Source organism: Neopsephotus bourkii, unplaced genomic scaffold, assembly GCF_033783945.1.
Source record: "Neopsephotus bourkii isolate Nb327-2 ecotype Australia unplaced genomic scaffold, CSIRO-AGI_Nbou_v1 NB_882, whole genome shotgun sequence".
NCBI lineage: Eukaryota > Metazoa > Chordata > Aves > Psittaciformes > Psittacidae > Neopsephotus > Neopsephotus bourkii.
Window position 1 is genome coordinate 1490736 of NW_026901376.1, and position 24271 is coordinate 1515006.

At 49.1% G+C, this 24271-nt stretch overlaps 1 protein-coding gene across 7 annotated transcripts in view; it reads left to right on the forward strand.

Annotated features, from left to right (window-relative positions):
- Window positions 1–10746, forward strand: part of MAD1L1 (mitotic arrest deficient 1 like 1) — a 372249-nt gene extending 361503 nt beyond the window's left edge. For 6 of the 7 annotated variants that reach the window (XM_061357021.1, XM_061357019.1, XM_061357020.1 and 3 more), the window contains one exon: window positions 9657–10746. In XM_061357021.1, coding sequence (XP_061213005.1) covers window positions 9657–9815 — 159 coding nt within the window. In that variant the 3' untranslated portion in view covers window positions 9816–10746. The remainder of the gene's footprint in view (window positions 1–9656) is intronic. The other variant, XR_009726062.1, reaches the window with a different exon arrangement.
- Window positions 10747–24271: the final 13525 nt, after the last annotated feature.

The following is a 24271-nucleotide window of genomic DNA, read 5'->3' on the forward strand; positions in this document are numbered from 1 at the left end:
AGGGGCTTCTTTTCCAGCTGGCAGCTGGTGAATCCTGAAGTCTTTGTGACCTAATTGCACTGTGCGATGGGCAGGCACTTCAGATGGGGTGAGACTTGGAGTTTCCTCCTTACTTGCTCTGATTGGAGAAGGAAAAGCAGAGGTCTCTAGGCAGGAGCATGGTGCAGAAGCAGCTAAGCAGAGGAATGGCGCATGCCTGGTGTGACTCAGTGAGTGGGGAAGGCTCCAGCAAGTTCTGCCTGTTGGGGAGCAGTGGTTTGCTTTGGGGAGCGGATGCCATCTCCCAGGCAATGCGGCAGCTTGCAGAAAGCTGCCATCAGATTCACTGTGGTTCCAGCCATCTCTCATCGATGCAGGGTTTTGCAGACTTAGCTGCTCCTGTTCTCTTCCAGACCTCGTGCTCACAGCTGCAGTTCACAAGTGGAGAATCTCTCTGCTTTGGGAACCCAGCCATCTTAATGAAAAGCCCACACAGACGATATGGCTTTGCATTTCTTCCCATTCCTTCTCATGTTCCAGAAAATCCCATGCTCTTGGTTCTCTGCTCCTCTGTTGCCTCCAGCTCTTCTCCTAGCAAGGGAGATGGAGAAGAATGTGATAAACAACTTGGCTAGTTAATGAGTTTCCCTGTCTAAATGAGGGATTCTTGTGTGCTAGGTTCATTTGCCATGCCCTTGGTATCTCCCTCAAATTGTCCCTCTGCTTCTGACTCTCCTGGGAGAGAGGTTTGGGATCTAGTTGGAGTTGCACCTACTTTTCTCTTTGTGCCAAGCCGTCATGTTCAATGGTGCTAGGTTGCAGACCACAAAGTGCCTCTGGATGGCAGGGCTGAAGACCTACATGAAGCTGGAAAAAGAGAACTGAAATAATACCCATTCCCTAGCATTGCAAGCTACAACTGCAGACTCATTTCAGAGAAAGTAACAGGAGATTTTTCTCTCCCTAATTCATGTCTCTCCTGCATATGGCTTCTATGGAGTCACTAATGTTACAGACAGATGGGTTGGCATTTTACTAGACAGAACACATGGGCTAGATGTTGTTAATGCTTGTTAGCTACTCACTCTGCAGCTTGACCAGTCCAAGACGGTCACCTCGCAGATGGTTGGAAAGCTGCAGCCTGGGTGCTGGAGCAGTCCAGCTCTGCAGCACGTGGCTGTGACAGCAGTTGGGATAACATGTGTTTGGCTGCTCTGTCTGAAGGGCCTCATTGTAGGTCAGAGATACCTGTGACTGGAGGATCAGTGTGGCTTTCCCATATGTCTGAGTTATAAAGATCCTGTGCCTTTTATTGAGATATACAGGCTTTAAAAGCTCAATTCCAGAGTTTGGATTTTTTCTAAGATGAGGTTGGAAAAATTCTGTGAGCCCTGTGCCTTGCTCTCATTTACTTCGTGGTTGATGTTTATAAGCATATTTGGCTGGTGAACACTATTTGGCCTGTTAAAAGGTATAATTTACAATCTCAAGCTCTGACTTACAGCCTACTGCCAGTATTAGTTTTGAGTGGACATCCCATGCAGTTTTCCTTTCTGTGATGCGAGTAGTTTGCTGGGATTTACTCTCACCCAGAACTGTATTCAGCTGAACCATTTCTACGTATCACCTCAACAGATCCCCACAGGCTCAATCTCCTTGGTAGCTGGTTTGGAGACCCGCATCAGAATCTGGGGATGTAAAAGCAGATGCTACAAGTGAATCATTTGTGTTACCATCTTCCCTCTTTAGCAGCACTGATGTTCAGTTTACAGCGGAATGGTGAGAGGCTGAGTGGATCCTACAAATGAGACAGGGAATTTTAGTTTCAGGAGCTGTCCGTTAGAACTCTTAAAGCACTTTTGGAAAATGCATGGATATTAACCCACCATGAGCAGTAGTTCTTCAAACCAATGATTTAAATTAGATATATTTGTCTCTGTCTGTCCTGAACTGCTGAGTAACATTAATGCACCCTGATAATAGCTGTCACATTTTACCCTGGGGGTTGTTCCTCAGTGATAGGTGAAATCACAGCAGTTCAAAGACCTGTCTTCCAAGATAAAAAGCTCTGTAGGAATATTCAGATATCAAATAGTAATAGTATGAATCAAAAAATACGCTTCCCTTATTTTAAAGCCTTTGATCTTATTTTTATGGCATCACATTTGACAGTCTAAAGGGCACTAACCTGTAGGAGAAACCTTTTGAGAGAAGATGCTGACTTCCCTTCCACTGTGCAGAGCACCGTCCCCCAGGATTAGCACCAACCAGTTTTCCCCATGGAGCGGGGTGCAGGTGCTTCAGTGCACAGCTCTGCTCTTTTCACATGTCTCATTTCTTACATCAGGTGGAAGGAGAGCTCACAGAGATCAAAACACGTAGCTGTAGGGAGAAGCTCTGCTGTGCAATACTCTCTGCTCTGTGTTTCTTTGCTGCTGAACGGGTGCAGCATCCAGGACCCCATCATGTGCGTAGTGCCTGGGTCGTGTTTCTGATTAAGATGGAAGTGTATGAGCTGACCTCTTGCACAAAAGGCATTGTGGGGTTGTGGTTCATCTCAGTGTTGAATAATAAGAAAGAGAAAGGAAATGTTTGCTATAAATCTCAGTACACGCAGGACTGTTTCTCTCCTTACCCCACCCCAGCTTTCAATTTTCTTCTTGGCATTGCCAGGCGCTTACTTTTCTTTGCTCAGCAGCTAAAAGCAGCTTTTTCATTACATTTCCTGAAAGGCCCTTTACAGGCTTCCATCCCTCTCTGCCTCATAAATCCACTTTATATAGCAAGCTGGTGACACAGAGGTCAGAGGTCTTGGCAAGAAACAATTATTATAAAGAAGCGCTTTTCCTTTTTTGGGTTACAGAGAGGATATTAAAGGGGGAAAATCTTCACTGCGGACAAGGAATGGTGAGAGATGGGTGACTTGATTGATGGAGAGCTGACAGAGCTACCTTGGGCAGGCGTCCTGTCAGGCCAGCTGAAACCTACCAGTTACCATGGAAAAAGAAGGAAACCAATAAGCAGTTTGCTAAATAACCTCATCAATATTTCCAGCCATGAGCACGTCTTGTGGTACAATTTGGGGTGTTTTTTTGGCTTTTTTAAATATTTCCCTAATTTTAAATGAACAGCCTCTAATTAAAGTGATTTAGTGGCCACCTGGGGACCTGGTATTTGAGCAGTGCATGATGCTTAGGAGAGATTGATTGGTGAGGCGTAACTCAATCGGGGGATTCTGATAATGATATCATCGCCCAAGAGAGCCAATTTAAAGCAATTAAATCTCAAAACCTCGTGTCCGGGTTGTTAGAACTTCAGCAGGTGGTTTCCACATGGGCAAACACACACACACACGCACGTGTTTTCCTTGGGTATTTTCTGGACATTCCAGATTTCTGGCTCTCTGCTTGCTGGTGTGCCCCATGTGTGTATGAGCCTGTCCAGAGTGACCTGTAATGGTGATGTATGAGCTTTGCAGACCCAGGGAGAGGGTGCCAGCCCTCTTGGCACCAGTGCTTCCCCCCTGAGCATCTGCACATGGACAAGGCGGCCTTTGACATTTAGAAAATCTCAGCATCCAAAGCAAGAGGCAGAAACAAAAGGATTTTCTCATTTAAAGGTCAGAGCCAGCAGCTTCTTGAAAGATGCTTTCAAATAGGTTTGTTGGGCTCTGACAGGGTTTATGTGTTTTAATGGGTACCAAGGAAGCATCAAGAGGGCAGCAAGGCCACCCATCAGGGCCACCAGTGCGCCCAAGGTGCTTGGTGGCAGAGGCTCTGTGGCACACACGGTGATAGTGCAATGGCACAGCCAATTCTGAGGACTTCTGCTGATGCAGGAAGGTGTTGGGAAGAGGGAGTGACTGTCTCACATGAAGAGGAGGTCTGAGGGATTCAAATGATGACGGCAAATTGCCAAAGGAATGGATGTGGTGGGGAGATGTGCATATCCCACATTGGAGCAGGTGGCACAGCAGGCTTCAAGGTGGGGTGAGGACAACAGGACAAGGGAAATGAGAGTAAGAACTGGGGCAGAGAGAGGAGAACGTGGCCACAACATGGCTCATGATGCCAGAGGAGCCTGTGCACCTGAACACAGCAGGGAGAAGGTCTGTGTGAAGCCTTGGATGTGAACCATGGTGCCCCTTCCCTCGGTATGCATGGGGCTGTTTGTGGTGTGTATTCAAGAGTAGCTGTGCACAGGGATATGCAGCACAGACAGTGATTTATGGAAGGAGCATTCCAGATGAGATGGTGCCTCTATGATACATTCGCTGAGTAAATGTCACTGGGCAATGATTTACTTGCTCATTTTGACCCCTAATACATCTTAGCCTTGAAAAGTACCATTTACCCCGTAGAGTAGGGCTGAAGAGCATCTGCAAAGCAAACTGTGCCAAGGGGAGGAAAGCCACTCTGGCAGCCCTGCCAGAGTCCTAGACTTCATCCTTCCTCTCGCTGAGGAGGTGTTTGAACTGGAGTTCCCAAGCGGAGACACAACTCTTTTGCCTGCTGTGCCTGGCACTGAGTTCCACCATCACTGTTGTCAGCTCGCCAAAACCCGTGCAAGGAAATCTACCTCCAGCAATTGGAAGTGTCTGTTTGAAGACACAGGAGCACATGTCCTGCATGGGTTGTACCCCCAAAGGCAGTTGTGTTTTCTCAGTTTGGAAATCAGAGGTAGAATATCCCCACTTTAGGCTGAAATCTCAAGTTGTGTTGAATGCTGAAGACGTCTTCTCACTTTTTCTTCATTTCTACCCCATGTTTTCTCATGATGCCGCATCCATGTCAGCCTTCTCCTTGGGGCTTGCAGCCACCCTCTTTTCAGTCTTATTCTGGAGTCCTAAGGTGTACAGGGTGTTGAGTCTTATGCTCAACCAGTATTTTTCAAGAAGCATCCTTTGTGTGATTTAAGTCGCACTGCATGCCACTTCATAGCTGACGGCACTTTTGGAGCCACACTTGGGACATCCATTGTTCTTATGTCCGAGAGGAAAAGGGCATACAGAAAACTAAAGTATTGGTGTGCCTAGTTCAGAGTTCTGAACCCCATGTTGTAAAGGACCAAAGGAGGCATTGTCACACCTCTCAGCTGGTGGAACAGTAAATGCTGGGATTTGGCTTTCAGGGAGGGTTTCCATGCAACACTAGCAAGGGGGGAAGGAGCCATCTTAGCAGAATCAGTGCAGTCAAAGCCCTGCGTGTGTTAAGATGAAGCAACAACAGTTGGGAGAACCTCCTTTGTGGTGCATATGTTGTGGCATTACCAGCCTGGTCCAGCCAGCTGCAGGTCCTTTCCCCAGGAGGGTCCTTTGGGAATGCCTATTGCTCCTCTGCATGTCTGCTCCTCACTGAGATGGTCCCTGTTGGAGAGGAGAGCTCACTTTTGTAGCACACTGGTGGTTATTTGAGAGACTTTTATATGTCTATCTAAACTATAAACCTTGAATAATTTACCAATTTCCAGGGCTAAGAAGAAGATTTATGATGTTTCCTTCTGGCGAGCAGCAGCTGATCTAGATTCTCCTGGAAAACAATTGCACTAATGGCTGCTGATCCAGTAGCAGCTATGGCAAGTTTATATCACCATGTGGTAAATAGATCTGTCTCCTTGTGTTTCACAATATAGTAAAATCTGGCCACTGATCTCATTGCTCTATGGGGGGGGCACAACCTGGGAGGAGAAAATCAAGGGGTCACCCTTCAAACCTATGACAGGAATCGCATCCCCCCGCCAGCAGAATGGAGCATGTAGTGACACAGGGCAAGGATTGATTTCCATTGCTCTTCTAGGAAAGGTCCCCATAGGCCTTAAATCAGCCTGAACTGGCAACAGGGCTTAGTGAAAGCTGAAATCCTTCCTTCTGCAAGTATTTGAGATCTGAATAAAACATAACATAGACCTGAATCTGTGTAATTTAGTGAGCCAGGCTGATTTTTTTTCCCATAAATTAGAAGAAACCAATATAGGTCTATGTAAAGAGCACCTGAGAAATGGTATTCTCGTGGTACTTAGCTTCAGCATGCTGAGCTGCTCTGGGCTCAGGAAAACTGAGAGTGCAGGGGGAATAGTTGTGTCTCTGGTGAAGTGCTGCACTGGCTGGCTTATTGAGCACAGCAGGGAAGGGGGGATTGAAGCATGATCATAGTCCGCAAAGTGTCCTCTTGCATTGACTCCTCTGTGCATTGACTATGGGGTGGATAAGGGTACTCACAGGCTCAGCTTGTCTTTTGATCCCATGTTTGACTCTAAATCTTGACAGTTTTTCTTTCACGCTTCTCTCTAAAAGGAGCACAGTGTAGTGAGTAGCTCTGAGTAAGCAGCGTCAGTGGTGTTGGGTGCAGAGCAGTTAGGGCTCTAATCTCTCTTGCCCTGTTCCCACTCATGGACCGTCCCTGTGGATCAGTGACACTTACCCAGCTTCCTCAGCTTCATATTTTCTCAATAGATGAGCTTTGTTGGCTTTTGGCTCCATCTTAACTTAGAATTCCTGGGGATGCGTCACTGGAGTAAATGGTGATTGCATTACATAGCATATGTCTTGTGAATAGTTGGTATGTGCTGTCACTTGCAGCTTCTTGTTAGCAGGGATTGTGTCCAGGAGTTTTTCTTTGAGGGTTGAGAGGTTTTAATTTTAAAGATTGATTAAAAACGAGTGGAGGGTTTCCTGGCTGGGAACTGTGCAGAGGAGGGCTCAGGCATCCTCATAGATTTGAACTTTGTCTTTCTCATAAATCCACCTTTTAGAGCTGGAGTTGTGAGTCTGCTCTGCGCCGATCCAAACCAGGGTAGAACAACCAGACCCTGTAGCATTCATTCAGCAGAGCATCCCCTCCAGCGTCCTTGTCATCATCCCCTTCTTGCTCCCACACCACCCACAGCGGTGCTTCCTGCACTCACTGGGTGCACCAGGCAGGGAACAGACTGACATTTGAAAAGAAACCTTGTGAATTAACGGGAACATATTGCTATTATTTCCTATAATCACTTTATTTGTAAAGCACATGCTGCAAAGGTTCTTCTGCTGTTGAACCCAAATCAACAAAGCTATCTATATATCCCCATCTCTACTGCATTATGAACAGATGGGTGAAGGAAAAAAAGCAATAAAAACAAAGAAGAAGAAAGGTAACAATGATAGCAGTTTTAAAACACTCTCAGGGAAAAAAAAACCTAACTTTTTTGGAAAGCAGCATGAGATTGAATAAACTGAACTGCAAGCGCATCCATCCTCAACGTTAGCATGTAAACATCTCCCAGCAGAGGAAGAATTGCCTTTTTTCCAGTGCCTGCCCTCTCGCCTTGTTCCTGTTACAGAAGAGAGCATAAGAAGCCTGGGTGAGATGTGTGGGGTTTGGAAACTTCTTTTGGAGTTCCTGAGGAGGTGGAGGCCACAGCAGGAAGGACAGTGCTTCCTTTGACCACGCAACAACCAAGAGAAACCACAGTCCCATTAAACTCAATAGGAAATAACATTTCCAAAGCACGTATTCGTCTGCATAACTTCCTCTGAGCGTTATTCTCCTGCCTCTGCTGCAGGAGGAAACTTTGGTTATGAAGAGTAGTAGAGAGAAAATACCATTAATCTCATAAAAAAGAATTATTCAAATGTAGCCTTCACCTGCGATGCTCAAAGCAGAGAGGGGATTGAAAACGTTACTGTTCCTCCGATTCCAAGATCATAAAACACAAGGAAGTGTTCTGGCACTGGATGCTAAATTTCTTAAGGAACTGGCTTCAATTAATTAAACTGGTAAACCAATTAATGGATTTACTTGTAAATTCTTAGAAAATGGATTCTGTGCCCAAAGAGTGGTTTAAGTCTGTGGAGAAGGCAGTGTCTATTTCATACAGAGCTTGAATTCCCATTTTAGATGAATCCAGTTCTGCACTGACTTCAGAGACACAAGTGATGCATTAATAATACTCGGACTTTCCTCTAAACCAGCGCTTCCCATCAGCCAAATCCAGGGGGGATTTGCAGAACAAAACCCGTGTGGCTTTCACAGCACCCAGCCCGTCTTCCATCTGCTTGGATCGTGGATATATGTCCCTCCCTGTGCTTCCAACTGGCTTCTTCGTCTGCCTTCTCTCCCCTCTTTCTGCATAGACTCTTTAATCTGACCCAGTGGTACATCAGATGTGCAGAAAACAAGTCAGGTAGCTCCAGAAAGCAGTGGATTAAGGCACTGAGCATCCTTTGGAGTCACTGAAAAACAACCAAGCCAAAGTGGAGGAGATTTAAACAAAAGCTAATTTACTTTTCCACACAGAAACCTTGTTTAGATTCCCTGCCTGGCTCAGGGGTGACAGGGGCATCCTTGGTACCTTGTGCTCTTTGCAATCCAAAGTGACACATACATGAAAAGTTCATAATCAAATGTGTCCAGGCTCCGGAGAACATGAAATCAGAAACAAGCAGGCTCCCCAGGGCTCTCGGTGGTTATCACTTCCCTTCTCTCCTGACAAGTAAAGCCATGTTTTTCCCTTCACATGGCAATCCTCTGCTCTGTCTCTTGGGGTAGGGGTCTGCCCCGCTCCTGCACATGCTGGGATGATGCTGGCTTTGCCTGGTGCTGCTCCAAGGGGAAGCAGAGCTGCAGAGCCATTAGGAATGGGAGCATTTTGAAGAGGAAAATGGCAAGGGGAAAAATTAGCATTTGCGCTGTGATGTGTTTGCTGTTTATTAATAAACAAGCTGCTTTATTCCTCCAGGGGCAGGAGAGGCTTCAAGCATTCCTTATTTCTCTTGCATGTAGCTTTTTTTTCCACTTGTTTTATATGTTACAGGAGATTTGTAATCTTCTTCCCACATGTTGAGCTCCCTTATTTTCCTGAGAGCATCTCTGGAATAATTCCTCTGGAGCTCTTGGCTATGTGCTGCTGGGCTGATTTAAACATCCAGAAACACTTGAGGGACGCGGGGTGGATCAGCAGCTTGTTGGGAAGGAGTTGTGCTAATTAGGAGCAGGTCTGCTTCCTCCTACAGAAGCAGAATGACTTCAGGGATAAGTGTTTTCATGGAGAGAAAGCCGTTGCACATAGCTCCTACCTCCAGAGATCTGAGTGGTGATGGGGATGGTGACCCTGATGTGAGCACCCCAGTTCCGTGCTGGCAGCACAACCTGGCCCCTGTGCAACCTCTTTCAAGGATGGTCAAACCTCTTGTCTCTCCACTGCCCCATTTGTCACTGGGGGAGGCTCGCACAGGATCCTCCATGGATAGGACAAGGGGTGATGGGTTTAAACATAAACAGGGGAAGTTCAGGTTGATAAAAGGAAGATGTCCTTTACTGTGAGGGTGGTGAGGCACTGGAACGGGTTGCCCAAAGAAGTTGTGAATGCTCCATCCCTGGCAGTGTTCAAGGCCAGGTTGGACAGAGCCTTGGGTGCCATGGTTTAGTGTGAGGTGTCCCTGCCCATGGCAGGGGGTTGGAACTGGATGATCTCAAGGTCCTTTCCAACCCTAACTATTCTATGGTTCTATGCCCGACTCAATAACAGCCCAGTTACCTGTGTGCTGAACACCCATGCTGCAGCAAATAACATGTCCTTGATTACAGGTGGATCCATGCAAAGGAGGCTTCAGGGTGATGCCGCCAGCACTGCCCTGTGTCTTCGGAGGTGAGTTAAAACCCTGCTGTATTAATGGGTTTGTTCTTCTTTGCCCTCAGGCCTCCAGCTCCTCCGGTCGAAAGATGCAGCTTCTGGAAAACGAGTTCTCCCGAACCATCCGGGAGCTCATCGAGCTCCACCTGCTTCGCCAGGACAGCATCCCAGCATTCCTCAGTGCACTCACCCTCGACCTCTTCAGCCGCCAGACCATTGCTTAGCATCCCACTGCCAGCACCAGCCACGTGGAGACCACTCCTGGGCAGGTCTCTTGAGGTAGCAAAGAAGAATTCTCCCCCACCATCCTTTATTTGTGGTATTGGGTTGTCTCTGGTTTGTGGGGATCTCCTTCTCCCCCTTTCATCCTGAAATCCCACTCTGATTCCTATGAAAAGCATCATTTCCCTCCTGTGGGAGGGCAAGTCTAGCTCCATCCCAGGGCTCTACTGTGCCAAGACCCAGTCCCTGCTTTTGAACTGGGAAATGTGTTCATCACTGCCTAGCCTGCCTTGGCATCTCTCTGGGAATATGGTGGGAAATGGTGGTTTGAGGAGCCATAGCATCACCGTTTGCAGCTTTTCACAAAAGGATCCCCCAGATCTGAGCCCTGGCAGAGAGATGAACCTTGCAAGAGGATGGTGCTTCCTGCCCTCATGGTTGTCTTCTCCTCATGGGAGCCAAGGGCTTGGTCCTTGAAGCCAGGGACCTGCAGAAGGATCAGTCATGAGTAACAGGTTCTTTGTGGATGCCTCCAGCTCTTGCAAGCAGCTCATCTCTCAACAGGGCTGAAATTACTTTCCAAGATATCCCATTACCCGAGTCTCCCATCACTCAGCACAAGCATAAATGGCCATTTGAAGGCCCTGCAGCTGTGCTGACACCGCAGTGTTGTGTGATGTGCTCACATGTCACTGGTGTGCTTTTTGTTCCACACAAACACTCTTGGGTTCTCAATTATCTCAGGGCTTGCAGGAGGTGGGAGGGAGCAATTTGGGTTGTGGTCACTGCTGCTGGGTTTAGCTTGCCAGGCTGTGGGTACCTGCTCACCTTGACAGCGGTCTCCCTCCTCAGAGGGCACCCCCTCAAGTATGACGTTCTGTGTTAGAGTGGATATAGTTCTTCTGTTGGAAGAATAAAGTGTCACTTCCTCAACTAGGTGTATGACTCCTTTATTTGGGATACACACTCTACTCTCCCACATGTAAATCATGACAATGAATCACCCATCTATGGGCTGATGCTGGTACTGCTTTGAGAAGGAGGACATCGTTACCTCAGTTTTTCCAGACAAGTCTCATTCATGCTGTAAACCAGAATAGTTTGTTATGAATTTGTCTGTATATTGATTTCCCCTTGATATCAGCAGAGCCTGCTTCCTAAGCTTAGAGAGAAGGTAGCAGCCTAGAAAGTTAACTTAGATGCTCCCAGTGGCTGTAGGGTTGGCCATGCATGGTGGCATCACCCTGGGACCTATCCATGTGTCTACGGGCATGGAGAATAGCTGCTATAGACCCAACTGGTGAGAGATGGAGGGACAAGCACGTGCTCTGGGGGGGCTGCAGCCCCCATCTCCTCAGCCCTCCTCTCCAAAGGGTTTGCAGGGAAGTGCAATAGAAAAGTTGGGAGTTTTCTCTTCTGCCTGAAGTCCTGGTGGAAGATGAATTGCCTGGCCTGCTGTGCCAGGGGAACGCTGCCTGATTCATATGCACAACATGGCACTGAGAGTCGCCTTCCTCAGTCATGGGGAAAATGAATCCTGACGTCAGGCGCATTCAGCTCCTCCGCCAGCACAATAGCGGATCCTGGCTGCCTCTGGAAATTCTTCTCTTGGCTCCTTGCAGGAGAAATGAAGTAATTAATAAGTTTACAATAAACCCTCTATCTTAGCAAAACACGGGTGAGGCGAGAAGCGATGCTGCAGAGTGACGAGGGAAAACACATTCTGCCTGTTGGAAAATTGCCTCCCAAGAGTGAAGGGATAATAAGTTGGGGTAGAAAACACAGTACTCTTCTGAGATGCCTTTGGTGGGGAGGAGAGGCAGATGAATTACTGCTCTGCACCCTGTTCTCCCAGGAAGACTGATCTGATTAACTGAGTTTAATAGGCAGCATGGCTGGGAGAGGTGTGTTGTGAGGATGGGTGCTTGGTGCTGATGTGGAGCAGTGCCTGGTCCTGCTCTCAGCTTGGTTGATGCTGGGGTAACTGTCCTGCTTTGGCCCTGCTCATGCTGTTGAGCTGTTTCACATCAAGCAGGCTTAGCCACTACGTGAAAGTGGGACTTCTGGGAACCTGGTTGCTCTAAGGCTCACCAATGGAGGCCTCGCAGCATCCATGTGGATGTGTGACCATTGCAAAGCCGCCCATGGGACACAGACCTGTGGCTGGGCACAGAGGAGAGGAGCTGAGGCTCCCCAGTTTCTAGCTCCAGCACTGAATTCAGGATGAAGCCCCAAACATATGGCTATATCCTGCCACCGCGGCAGCTCCCGTGTCTGCTGCTGTCATTACACTGCTTGTCTCAGCCGTGACAGAGCTGTGAGGAGCAACACAACGCTGAATTTCACAGTGATTGCTCCTTCTATGCTGAGCTACGTGGGGCTCAACAGCCCATCACAGGATCCTTCCACCGCCTTCACTGCCCTCTCCGTGGGTGAAGCTTCCTGGGGCAGTGCAGAGACCCTGGTTGCCACCAGTGGCACATTTGAACCACCCCATGGTGGTGGCACAAATCCCGGTGGTTTTGGCTCATCCCTTGCAGAGCTCCAGCCTCATTTGTGGAAAACCCTTTTAGAAAATCTTGGGAGATTGGTAATAAATTTGCAGTTGGTTGGAGGGAGAGGAGGGAGTGTTAACAAGTGTGCATATGCTCGCTGGGTCTGCGTGCATGCTCGCTGGGTTTATGGGCTATAAGCTGTAAAATATGATTTACTAATGCACAGCTGAAGGACTGTGTGTATGTCTCTCAGAGCACTGTCTTCTTTGCAGTGTTGCCTGAAGCTTCCCTTCACTCAAACTGCTTGTGAGCCCCTGCTCCCCTCTACTGATCAACCCTTTTCTTTTGCGTGCATGTATAAATGCAGAGAGCTGTCAAGTACTGCCATATGATCCTTGAAAGCAGCAGAGCTCTTGGCTAAGGCAGGTGTTGCAAAGTTCATGCCTCTCCTAAGGTCACATCTCTAATCCTGGAGCCTTTTGCTCCTGCTTCATGTCTCCTGGCTCTTGGCATCTTTGCACGTTGCTTGCACGAGCCTCAGAGCTGTCCTGGAAGTGTGCAATCCTGAGAAGGAGCTAGGGAAGCCCTTTATGGATGAGCCATGAGGAGTTTGGGATTCAGAGATGTTGGTTACAGATCTTTGTTATGCAACACTACAGGAGGAAGGGAAGAAGAGAGAAGAGCATGAAGCTGTGATGGAGGCAGGTACCCAGGGAGCAAAGGGCAGGAGCAGAGATGGGGCCAGATGGAGAGGAAGAACCAGGATGCTGGACAGAAAGGGAAGCCATGGCTTCTGAACTAAAGAAAGAAAAGCCATCTTCTCCCACTGTGTGGCAGCTTGGGCCCAGGCTCTCCCCATCTCGGGCTCTGGAAAGATCCGGCTGCAGCTCCTTGCCAAGTGCCTTTTCCCCACAGATGCAGTTGGTTACTGGGGGTGGCTGATGCAGCCACTGTCTGAATAGCCTATGGCTACAGGTAGGCAGGAGCCACAATGGAGAGGGATGAGCATCCCCACATACCTCTTCCCACTGCTGCTGGACTGGGAGAAGAGCTGAACTGGCTCATGGGGGTGCAAAGAGGATTGGAGATGGAGGGTGATGGAGCAGGAGCGGTCCCACTCCTGGGTTTTGGATTTTCTGCCTGTCCTGGGGCCATTCTGCACTGTGGGCTCTTTAAAATGGGAATATCACTTCCCAGTCATGGCCTCCCAACACCAGCCAGCACTGAAGGTTGTTTGACCCCCAATGGAGGGAGCCCAGATGGGTGGCAGCATCCCACCAGGTGTTACAATTGGTGGAAGTCGGACACAGCACCCCACAGCTGCAGCACTGGCATTGCCTTTGCTTCTCCATCGCTCCCCTCTGCTTGCTTCAATCCACCAAGGAAACACGGAGCAGCACCCACCCGTTCCATTTCCCAACCTCAGCAGTGGGCTGAGAGGCAGCTGGGAATAGTGTGAGTTAGACTGATGGGTGGTTGTGTCAAAGTAAGTGTCTGGGGGAGAGAGGCAAAAGCCTTCCTAGGACATCACCAAGGTAATGCTGGACCCCAGCATCCTGTGCTGCTCCGTGTGGGAGATGCCGCAGCCAAGGCAGGCTTGGTTCTATTACAGCTTTTTGCTGTTGGAAGACAGTGGGAAGATGATGACAGTGTCAGATGCCAGGTGACCGTAGCTAATGATGGTGTCTCCTTGACGAGGCAAGTGTAGTAGCTGGGGAGGACAGAACAGGCTCTCCTCGCTGGTGTAAATCACATTCGCGCTGTGACAGCAGATTGGGATTTAACAGCAGCGATGCTAAAAGTTGCATGATATTTAAAAGCTACAAAACGCGCCCACTCCGATCAGGGGAGGGATATTAAATAAATAAATAAATGGGGAAATCAGCAAGGCTTCTTCAGGAAGTCGTTGTGAAATATTCAAACCCCATCCTTCCCAACAGGAAAGCTTTTTTCAGGCTAAGAGGAGCGGCTGAACGGCATCTGATGATATCGCATTGACACAAGTGTCTAGAAAAATAGGGGAGGAATGTATGATCTGTTCTCAGAAAGGAGCCCTAGCTAATAGGAAATATGCTGATGCTACTTTTAATTTCATGACTCAGGTTTGCTGCAGAATTGATGGGGATCTGTGTTGGAGGCTGGAATAGCGAAACAGTTCTCTGCTGTGTGGGGGTTTTCCACTTCTTGTTTCTCCTTGGGGGTTATTACTGTAAAAATCTTCGTACTCAGGGGGCTTGTAGATGTTATGGAAAGGACAGGGACGGTCTGGATCCAGAGGAAACAGGAGATGTTTGCTTCGGAAACATTCCACACAGAAATCACTGGCCAAAGCCGTTGAAGAGGGACTGGGCAGACATCCCAGCGGCAGCTCCTGCTCCTTCCACCCATGGTGGCTGAGTCTCCTTGTGTGTGTGCTTTCCCTCAAAGCAAATACAAGGGACAAAACAGAAGGAAAGCACACCTTAAAGACACTGCTGCTGTGTAAGTTAGGGAGCCCAAAGGCAAAAGGCAGATTATGTTTTTGGTCTCCATCCAAACCACGTTCCTCCACCAATGCACATTCCATCAGGTTGTGTCACTTCTCTCTCCTGCTTCCCCAAAGTAGGATTAAGCATCTCCCAGCCCCTTCGTCTCCCCTGTGCTGTTTCCTGGTCCAGGCTCCGGTGCTGATGAGTTTATTAGTGTTGCTAATTTTACCTGATGCTGCTGCCTTCTCTTTGTGACAGGTTGTGTTGTTTTGAACTCTCCAGCTGACTGATTGAGCTCTCTTTAATATTGCCTCATTTACTTTGAATTCTCTTTGTTGGCTCTTGCTTGCCGTGGGGTTTGTTGTTTTTCTTTTATCCTCCTGCTGCCTCTTCTTCCTCCTGGGTCCCTCTGATGCCTCTTCAACCTGGAGCAAAGCCAGAGACCATCAGGAGGTCACTGAAACACAGACGGTTGTTGGATTTAAATAAGGACTAGATAATTTTATGACCATTAAGAAGACTCACTGCTATGCAAGCTAAAATAATAAGGGCAATCATATCTCATGCTTCGGGGAGCAAGCTGATTGCCTGGAGGGACTGAGAAGGTAATTCTGCATCCTTGACTCCCCCCAGATATGATACAGAAGCACCAGACAGGTCGAAGGGCAGGAGGATGTGCAAGGCACAGGGCTTGGCTAGAGGATAAGAGCATTTCCCTGGTCACCTCCAGCATCACCCTCCTTTTATCTGGTGATTGGAAACTTGTGGTATCATAGCATCATAGAATAGTCTGGGTTGGAAAGGGCCTTCAAAGGTCACCTAGTCCAACCCCCTGCAATGAGCAGGGACATCTTCAACTAGATCAGGTTGCCCAGAACCACATCCATGATGGAATATGTCTCCCAGGCAGGTGAATGGCTCTGAAGTTTGGCAGATGAACTTTTCCTCTGTTGATGAGCATCTACTGGGCAATGTTTTGTGCTCTACAATTGCAGGCACTTTGCTTTGCTGGTGATGGTTCATCTGCCAGGCTGTCCCCATCGCCACTACCAGGAAGCAGTCTCCCTAAAGAGAAATGAAAAGCATGAACCTCACTTAGATCCTTTGGTTTGGAAGTGCTTTCCAGTCCCCATTGGAATGCATGAGGGAGACCAGCCTTACCCATAATGGGGTGATGGCAAATTGCGCTGTCCCTCTTTCACCCCTTCTCCCCACTGTGGCTTTCCCAGCTCCTCTGCTGTATGTGTGTTTCCACAGCTTGTTTTGGGAGCCAGGCTCCATCCCTGGGGGATGTACATGATCAGCTCCCGCTCGGATCCTGCTGTTCCAAGGCAGGGCTGCCCCTGAGTGGCACGTTCTGAAGTGACAGCTCCTCTGCTCTGAGTCCTGGGAGGGGAAGGAGCAACCCCATCCAGGAGGCGATGGTGGGGAATGAACCATACCCACAGGGAACCAATCTGAAGCACTGAGATAAGGAGGAGCACAAAAAGCCCCCCACATAGCACCAGTCTCTTGGGTGGATTCATTCTGCTGCTGATGGATGCCTTTGGGTAAGCCTGTAGGTAACACTAGCACTTCATTTCAATGCTGGAGTCTCCTGCCTCCTACACCAGTATCCTGGACACCAAGCACTGGCCTCATGTGGGCAGAGCATCACCTCTGTGCTTCCACCCAGATCATGGGACTCTTCGCCCTGTATGGAGATGGCACAAGCCCACCACAGTGTGCTGCTGATCCTGAGCTGCCAGCCCTGAGGTGAGGATGATAGCTCTGACAGGTCAGGCGTTAGCTTTGCTAACTCTTTAGAAAACACTAAGTGCAGAATAGTTCCTAAGCATGCTAAGGACTGATTTTAAGGGATCACTGCAGTGGTAAACTGTAATTAACAGTCTGTAGCAGCACTTCTTATTTAATTACACACAGGCAGAGCTGGGAGGCACAGGAAGCTTGATGGGCAAGGTGGGAGCCACCAGCACTGACTGCCCAGCTCCAGTGGGGGACCCTGAGGGAGGTTTGGGTGGTGCAGGCTCTTAGTTTGGTTGGCACCTCCAAACGATGCTCAGATCATATGAGCTTTAGGGGCTCACATCCTGCCCCTGCCAAATGAATGTGGAGCAGTGTACAGAGTCTTGTCATGGCTCTTCCGCATGGTTTTGCTTCTGCAAAGGCAATTGTCAGCTCCTGGGAGGTCCCTGCTCTTTGCTGGTGAGGATGGGGTCACAGCTCCTATGGGACATGCTGCCCATGCTTGCGGGTCCTGTCTCTTCCCATGTGCTTCCAGCTCAGCCCCTCTGCACCCCACACTTTTAATACAGTGCTCGGGGAGGATGGAAATCCCACCTGTGTGAGATGCTCAGCCCCAGTCCCACTGGCAGATAGGGTGCTTCTACAGGTTCCCCTGACACCCCAACCCCAAGCACATTCCTGCCCTGTGCAGAGAACCCACAGCACCCATCCAACCTGGTGGCACCTCTTCCTCACTTCTCTCCTAGGGCTGAAGCAGAGGTGTTCCCAAGGTGAGGAAGGCAACAAGCCCCTCAAAAGCTGCAGCATCCCCACGCACACCCCATTTCCATCACTGCTGCTTCCTGGCTTCACGGTTACCTCTGGCCTCATACAATCCCCAGGTCCTTTAACTGGTGTTAACTGTAATGAATGATCTTGTCCTCCTTGTTTGTCTCCTCTTTAGTGTAACACTGTAATTAGCTTAATTACCAACAGATTCCTATTTTTTTTTAGGTAACTTAAAATGGAAATTAAATTTTGCACCAGGTTTTACAGGCTGTTAACGGGAACCGAATAATCAAGCCTGACTCCAAGTCCTTGAAAATGAGTATTAAAAAAGGTCTGAATTTGCATATTCATGTTTTTAATAGGGTTCAGAAGGTATATTTGCAACTGATGAAAAGGATTAATTAAGCCTAATTTGCATAGGAAGAACTGTTTAACCCCTTGCATCCTAGCAAGGCAGAGACTGACAGTTTGAATACCACGGCTTGATACTGGAGAGGCACATGGGCAATGCAGCACAGGGCTGGGAGCAGCACCCTGTGGAGCATCTTTCCACTCCAGGAGGACAGGACTTGGAGGAATCCATGATCCCACCATTGCCCTGGCAAAGCCAGCTTGATTCCTGAGCCGATCACAGCAGGGCTGCCTGTGGCCAGTATGGGGAAGGAGCACCCATGGCTGGTAGAGGCACCAGAACCTTCATCTCCTGATCCCACCTTCAAGGATCGGTAAGACTGGTGGTAGTCAGGGGTTAAAAGCTCTCTGGGAATGTCAGACCAGGGTGAGACTTGGTGTGTCCTGTCTTCCTCCCAGCTATCAGCCTGAGGCTCTGCTCTGGAGGTTATAGCATCCCAAAAGACTGGGATTCCTGCAACTTCAAGGGAAGGGACATAGGGCTGCCTGCACCCTAAATCCCAGCTGGAACCACTGGCATTGAGAAATCAACAGGGCCTTACACAGCTCTATCCGGTCACCTAAGAAAAGCAGATAAACCCCCCCAAGAGCAATCACACCCCTACCCTGGAAAGCAGAGCAGGAAAGTGACACTTCCCAGGGCCCTACAAAGCTGAGAACAGAGCACAGCTTTGAGTCAGCGCCTGAATGTTGCTAAAAAGTAGGAAGAAATAAATAAATCAGGCATTCATTTTGCTTCAGCAGGTGGTGAGCTGCATTCCCCTTGTAATGCTTTGGTGGCATGTGTTGCTAATTATTTTTCGGGTGGAATTTGCTGTGCGCAGCGCACGGGGTTCATTAGACAGAGATGGCTTTGAAGCGGCGTTCGGAATGAATGCTGGCATATGTAAATGTTTCTTGTGCCATGGAAAAGCTGGCTATAAATGATGCATGAGGTCCAGGGAGAGCGATGCTCACTTTGTTTATACACACCCGTTGGGCTTTGTTACGCCAAAACCAGGCAGAGGAAAAGCAGCCGTATCTTGCACAGGCCGTATATCTGCTACCCGGCTGTACGTGAGCGTTTAGCAGAAGCTAGCATGGGATGCTTAGGATGCTGCCTCCCAAATTTACCCTGGTCAGAAATGTGTTATTAACCCAGCAAGGCTGATGCTCTCTCTTCATTCAGCATCTTCCCCAGCTCCCCCAGGCGATGAGGATCCTGCACTGTAAATCATCGATGTCCTGACCCATGCGCCTCACCCAAGCCAAACCTGCCTCAGGGAAGAGGTGCTTGGTGGTAACAGCAGTGTAAGGAGTCATAGAATCATAGAATAGTTAGGGTTGGAAAGGAACTTAAGATCAAGTTCCAACCCTCCTGCCATGGGCAGGTACACCTCACACTAAACCATATTACCCAAGGCTCTGTCCAACCTGGCCTTGAACACTGCCAGGGATGGAGCATTCACAACTTCCCTGGGCAACCCATTCCAGTGCCTCAGCACCCTCACAGTAAAGAATTTCCTCCTTATATCCAATCTAAACTTCCCCTGTTTAAGTTTTAACCCATTACCCCTTGTCCTGTCACTACAGTCCCTAATGAAGAGTCCCTCCCCAGCATCCCTATAGGCCCCCTTCAGATACTGGAAGGCTGCTATGAGGTCTCCACACAGCCTTCTCTTCTCCAGGCTGAACAGTCCCAACTTTCTCAGCCTATCTTCATACGGGAGGTGCTCCAGTCCCTGATCATCCTCGTGGCCTCCTCTGGACTTGTTCCAACAGATCCATGTCCTTTTTATGTTGAGAACACCAGAACTGCACACAATACTCCAAGTGAGGTCTCACAAGAGCAGAATAAAGGAGTCCCTGCCACCTCCTTCTGCTCACCTGACTCATCTTCTCAACAGAGGGTCCATGGGGCCATGCTGGCAGCAGAGATGGGGAGCATTTCACTTAAGAAGTAAACCTGAAGAAAGAGAAAGAAAACACAAAGCCCACAGCTGGGAGAGCAGGAGGCAGTGCCTGGGGCAAAAAGCCAAAGGGAATGTAAGATCCTTCAACCCCTGTCTGCACCAAAGGCTTTTGATGATGGCACTGCTGCTGCTGAGCATGTCCCAGAAATGCTGGGGTCAGCCCTGGGCTCTGGTCTGCTCTGGAATGAGTGTATTTTAGCCTAGCAAATGCTTTCAGAGATGAGTACTTGTGCATCTCTTCTATAAAGCTGGAAGATCCCTCTTGGATCACCCAACAGTAAGGTGAAGAAATAGCTCCTCAGTATCTTCTAGGAGCAGCAAAGCAGGGTCTGGAGCATCACTGCACCAAAAATAGGGCACCTCCCAGGTGGCAGCTGAGCATCTGGGCACCTTCTTACCTTTCAAGCGTCAAGGCCAGTGTTTCAGTGGGTATCTAAGCTGATAAGGCTCAAACCCATCACGAAGTGGGTGAGAAATAGTGGCAGGTTGGGGTACATGCAGAGAGTGCACTGACAGCTGCTCTGCAAAACTCTATAAGCCCATGCTGGTTGTTTCGGGTTAGACATAAATGATCTCTGTATTGGTCCCCACTCATAGAATGGCTCCATCCTGATCAAGGTTTCCTCTTCCCAGCTGTTGCCCTGACCAGGAGCAGCCCCCAGAGCCTTGTCTACCCCTAGATAACTGGGGAGGATGTGTGGGGCAGCCTCTTTGGTGCTTATCCGCTCCTCCACTGTCAAGAAAACAGGCTGGAAATCACCAGGGTGCCACTGTGTCACGTTTGCTCTGCAGTGTTTATGGAATTGCTTGCTCATCAAACACAAAGGGAATTGTTTACTGTTTAAGTAAAGCAAACATAACATACCTGCGTCTTTATTGCCGCTCAAAAGGCTGCTCTGCTCCCTCCAGCCTCCGTGCTTGCCAAGGCAATAGGGCTGCGCAGTCAGGGTCTCTCTGAGCCTGAATCACACACATCCATACACAGAGAGGAGCCCACATTCCTCCCCTGTGGATGCCCCATCACTGCTCATGTAGACACCGGCACAGGGGCAATTCCTGGGCGGGATACACCAAGTTTTGGGACTGTCAGAGAGCTGGACCCATCCATGTCATGCTCCCCATCCAGACCTCCAAGAAAGCTCCGTGTCATGGGTCTGATGTGGACAAGCTCAAGGAAGGAGCTGAGCATGAAGCTGTGACCGAGTGCTGAGATGCTGTTGTATTTTCCTACTTCCAACTGTTTATTTACCAGCATGTTGGAGAGCAGCGATCTATTCCTCAAGCCTTATTGAGAAGCTCAGCTGTGAAATAACTAAATGAACCATCCCTTTTTATTAGCCTTTGGACTTAGGAGAGGAGCAATCAGTTAATGGCTGACCAGTTTTTGAAGATGCTAAGCACATTACAAGTGCTAAGTATTATTATTTTCCCTGTAATGCTTTATTTTTTCCCTCTGAATACTTAGTTTAAATAACCCTTTCAATTACATTATCCGTTTCCATGCATTCTGCTCAGATTAAATGCAGTGCTGCTTACAATTCACTCACCTCTGTGGCTTCCAGGTCTCTACAAGCCTCATCCTAACCTTTGCCTCTCAATCCTGGGCTGAAACGTCCTTCTTTCTGGGTTCAGCATCTGCCCCAGCTCTGCTTTGGCTTCTTAAAATCAAATGCATCCACGTTCTTTCCCCACAGGTACATCAACCGCTGGCATCTTGCTCTTGCATGTCTATTTTTCTTTCTTGATAGGGGAACATCTTGCAACCTTTCCTTCCAGCTAAATTAGCTCCCTGGATAAGCAATCTCCTCCCACTTGCTGGCATCTTCCTACGATGCCTTGTGCTGTTGGTTTCTTCATGTTTAGGGAAGGATGACAGATCAGCTGTCCAAAGGAAAGCTTTGTACCTTGCTGTCAGCCAGACTACCTTGTCTCAGCTGGAAATCCACAGCCATGTACCTCTATGGCTTTGCAGAAGAGTGGGACTGGCTCAGACTCCACATTCAGTGGGTGAATCCACTGACAGCTCCGGAGCAGCAATCAGAGGCTGAGTCCTTCACAGCTACAGATGGGCTCTTCTGGGTATGGTGCTCTCCAATGCCAGCCTAGGAGAAGAGGCTTCTCATCCTCTCAGCCAAAGGAGCCTCCTGACTCTATCAGAAAGGGTTTGACCATCTCTGGTGGTGAGGGGCAGCTCCCAGCTCTGCTTCCCCACTCTCCTGACAGCCTTGTCTCCAGGATGGAACTGCAGGATGGGTGGATGCTGCAAGATGGCTCAGATACCAGCCCACGTCTCAGCTCACCCCCTTTCCCCGCTCTGAGCTCCAACATGGAAATAGGTTTGGGGTATCCACGCACACCCCAGCCTCTGCTGCCGGTCTCCTGGCACACGTCTTACCCTGAGCCCTGGTGTCTGCATTCCATTGTCTTTTAGGAGCCGTGATCTCCCTGCAAGGCTGGAGGAGGCTGTGGAGCAGCCCAGGGGGTTCAGCTGTCAGCCTCTGAAGGGTTTCTCATGCTTGGGGCTGCCACGTTTCTGCCACGTTTCTGCCAGACAGAGATGTATGTGTGTGAACTGCAGTGGGTGGTAGTGTTGTTACAGCCAGAATGATCTAAGGATATAATTGAGATAAGGTCTGTATGGAGAGGTAATCTCTCTTACTGCAACACCTGAGGTGGCTGGGGAACAAGAACCAAAACACAAGAGCTTTTGTGCACGCAGGCTCTTTGTCAACTGAGCCAAATGGACCAGGGATGCTTGCATGGACAGTGGTGGGTGGTTCGTGCCCATGTACTTGGTGGCCACTTGGCTCTGCCAGCCCCCTGGCCTGATTCCCAGCAACTCCTTGGATCTTCCTGCAAGGCAAATCCCAGGTGGGGCAGGAGGGCACGTTTGGGAGAAGCAGGCTTTAAGCTGCAGGGAATGGGAACCTTTGTGTCTTGGCTCCAAATGTAGTGGAATTAGAGTAATTAATTTAGCTGCATCACATGAAGAGTGCCAGTGTTTACTTAGGAGACCACAGATGAGCTTTAGCTGTACCCAGAGAGGCCTCTTGCTGCTCGAATGGGCTGGGTAGCTCTTGATTGCAGGGCAGGAGATGCCCGAGGAGAGCTGTGCTGTGTAAAAAGCAATGCTGAGAGAGAGGAAGAGATTTAAGAGCCCCCCCCAGCAGAGACAAGCTGCAGGCACCCCATATAAACTTCGAGGCATCGCATCACACCCCTGCAGATCTGGGCAAGCCAAGGGCTCATGTAAGCATGGAGGAGGCTGCCAAGGCTGGATGCTGTGGTGGGATGCACCCCATCAAAGAGCTGGGGAGCTGCAAGTGGGGTGGGAGGAGAGCATGGATGTTATATGTGGGGCTGATCACCTCCTTTCACAGCTGGAAGCACTAAAGAATGTGATAGACTCAGAAGAGAGCCTAGGAGATGAGCAAGACCACGTGGGGGACAACACCTGCATAGCTTAATGGAGAAGATGGACCAGGAGAGAAGAGCTCATTAGAAAAGGGCATTGCACAGAGGAGAGGATATAAACCACAAGAAAGCTGATAAAAGGCAGAAATGGAAATCTTTTAGTCCCGAAGAAAGCGAGGAGTACATTAATGAGCTCTTTAATGGCGAGGCAAGGAAAGGTGAGCAGCAAATGGCTATTGCCATACAGCTGTGCTGAGTGTGGAAAAACAGATGTTGGTGGGATGCGAGAAGCGATCAGCACGTACAGGAACACCCTTTAACATCCATTAAGTTGTGGAAAAGGCACACACGTGCAGGCTCAGAGACCTGGCAGACTGTTCTGATCATTCTGCAGGGATAGAGGGAGGGGAACAGGCTTGTTCACATCCCCTTTTGACCAAAAGAAAGGGCAGCAAAACTAGAGGGCGTCCTGCTTGCCTGCTTCCCACATGGTGAAGATCCACATCCCTGATACTTCTGTGTCCTCTCATCCCTTGTGCAGAGGAAACTGGTGAAACTGGAAAACTGGCTCCACTCTAGATCAGATTGCTTCCCTTCATGAAGTATTGGGTGGAGCAGGGAAGATGGGAATGAGCAGACTCTCATGGTGCCATTTGGATAACCTGTACCACCCTTCTGGTGCTGCTGGTGAGCTGGTTGAGAGGTAAAGCACAGGACAAGGCACACAGGACACAAAAAGGTGCAGTGTAAGTAAACCAGGTGAAGCCAAAGTCACTGCTGTGAGCCAAGGAGTAGCTGTTGGGTTGGCTTCTCCAGCAGCACCAACCATGCCCACCAGCAGCTTCACTGCCTGCAGCACCTGGGGCACCAGCTGGCAGCAGAGGTCTGGAGATGAAGGGATGGAAATGTGCTATAACCTCTCTAAAGAACAGTTTCATCTCAACACCTACCAAGGAAAAACAACTTAGGGCCCTCCAGCGGAAAGTCTGTGGTGAGTAAATGAGAGGGAGGAGCTGGAGGAGAGGGCTGGGGCACCTCTGATGTCCATACCTGCCTGGTGCCGTTCCATGGAGCCAGGCAGTGTTGCAGCCCCACTGCTACAGGACAAGACCTGTTCACACCGCCTGCACATTTATCGTAGGATCAGGGGTTTTCCCAAGTAACCCCTTCATCCCTTAAAGCCCATCCCCTCTCCTATATCCCC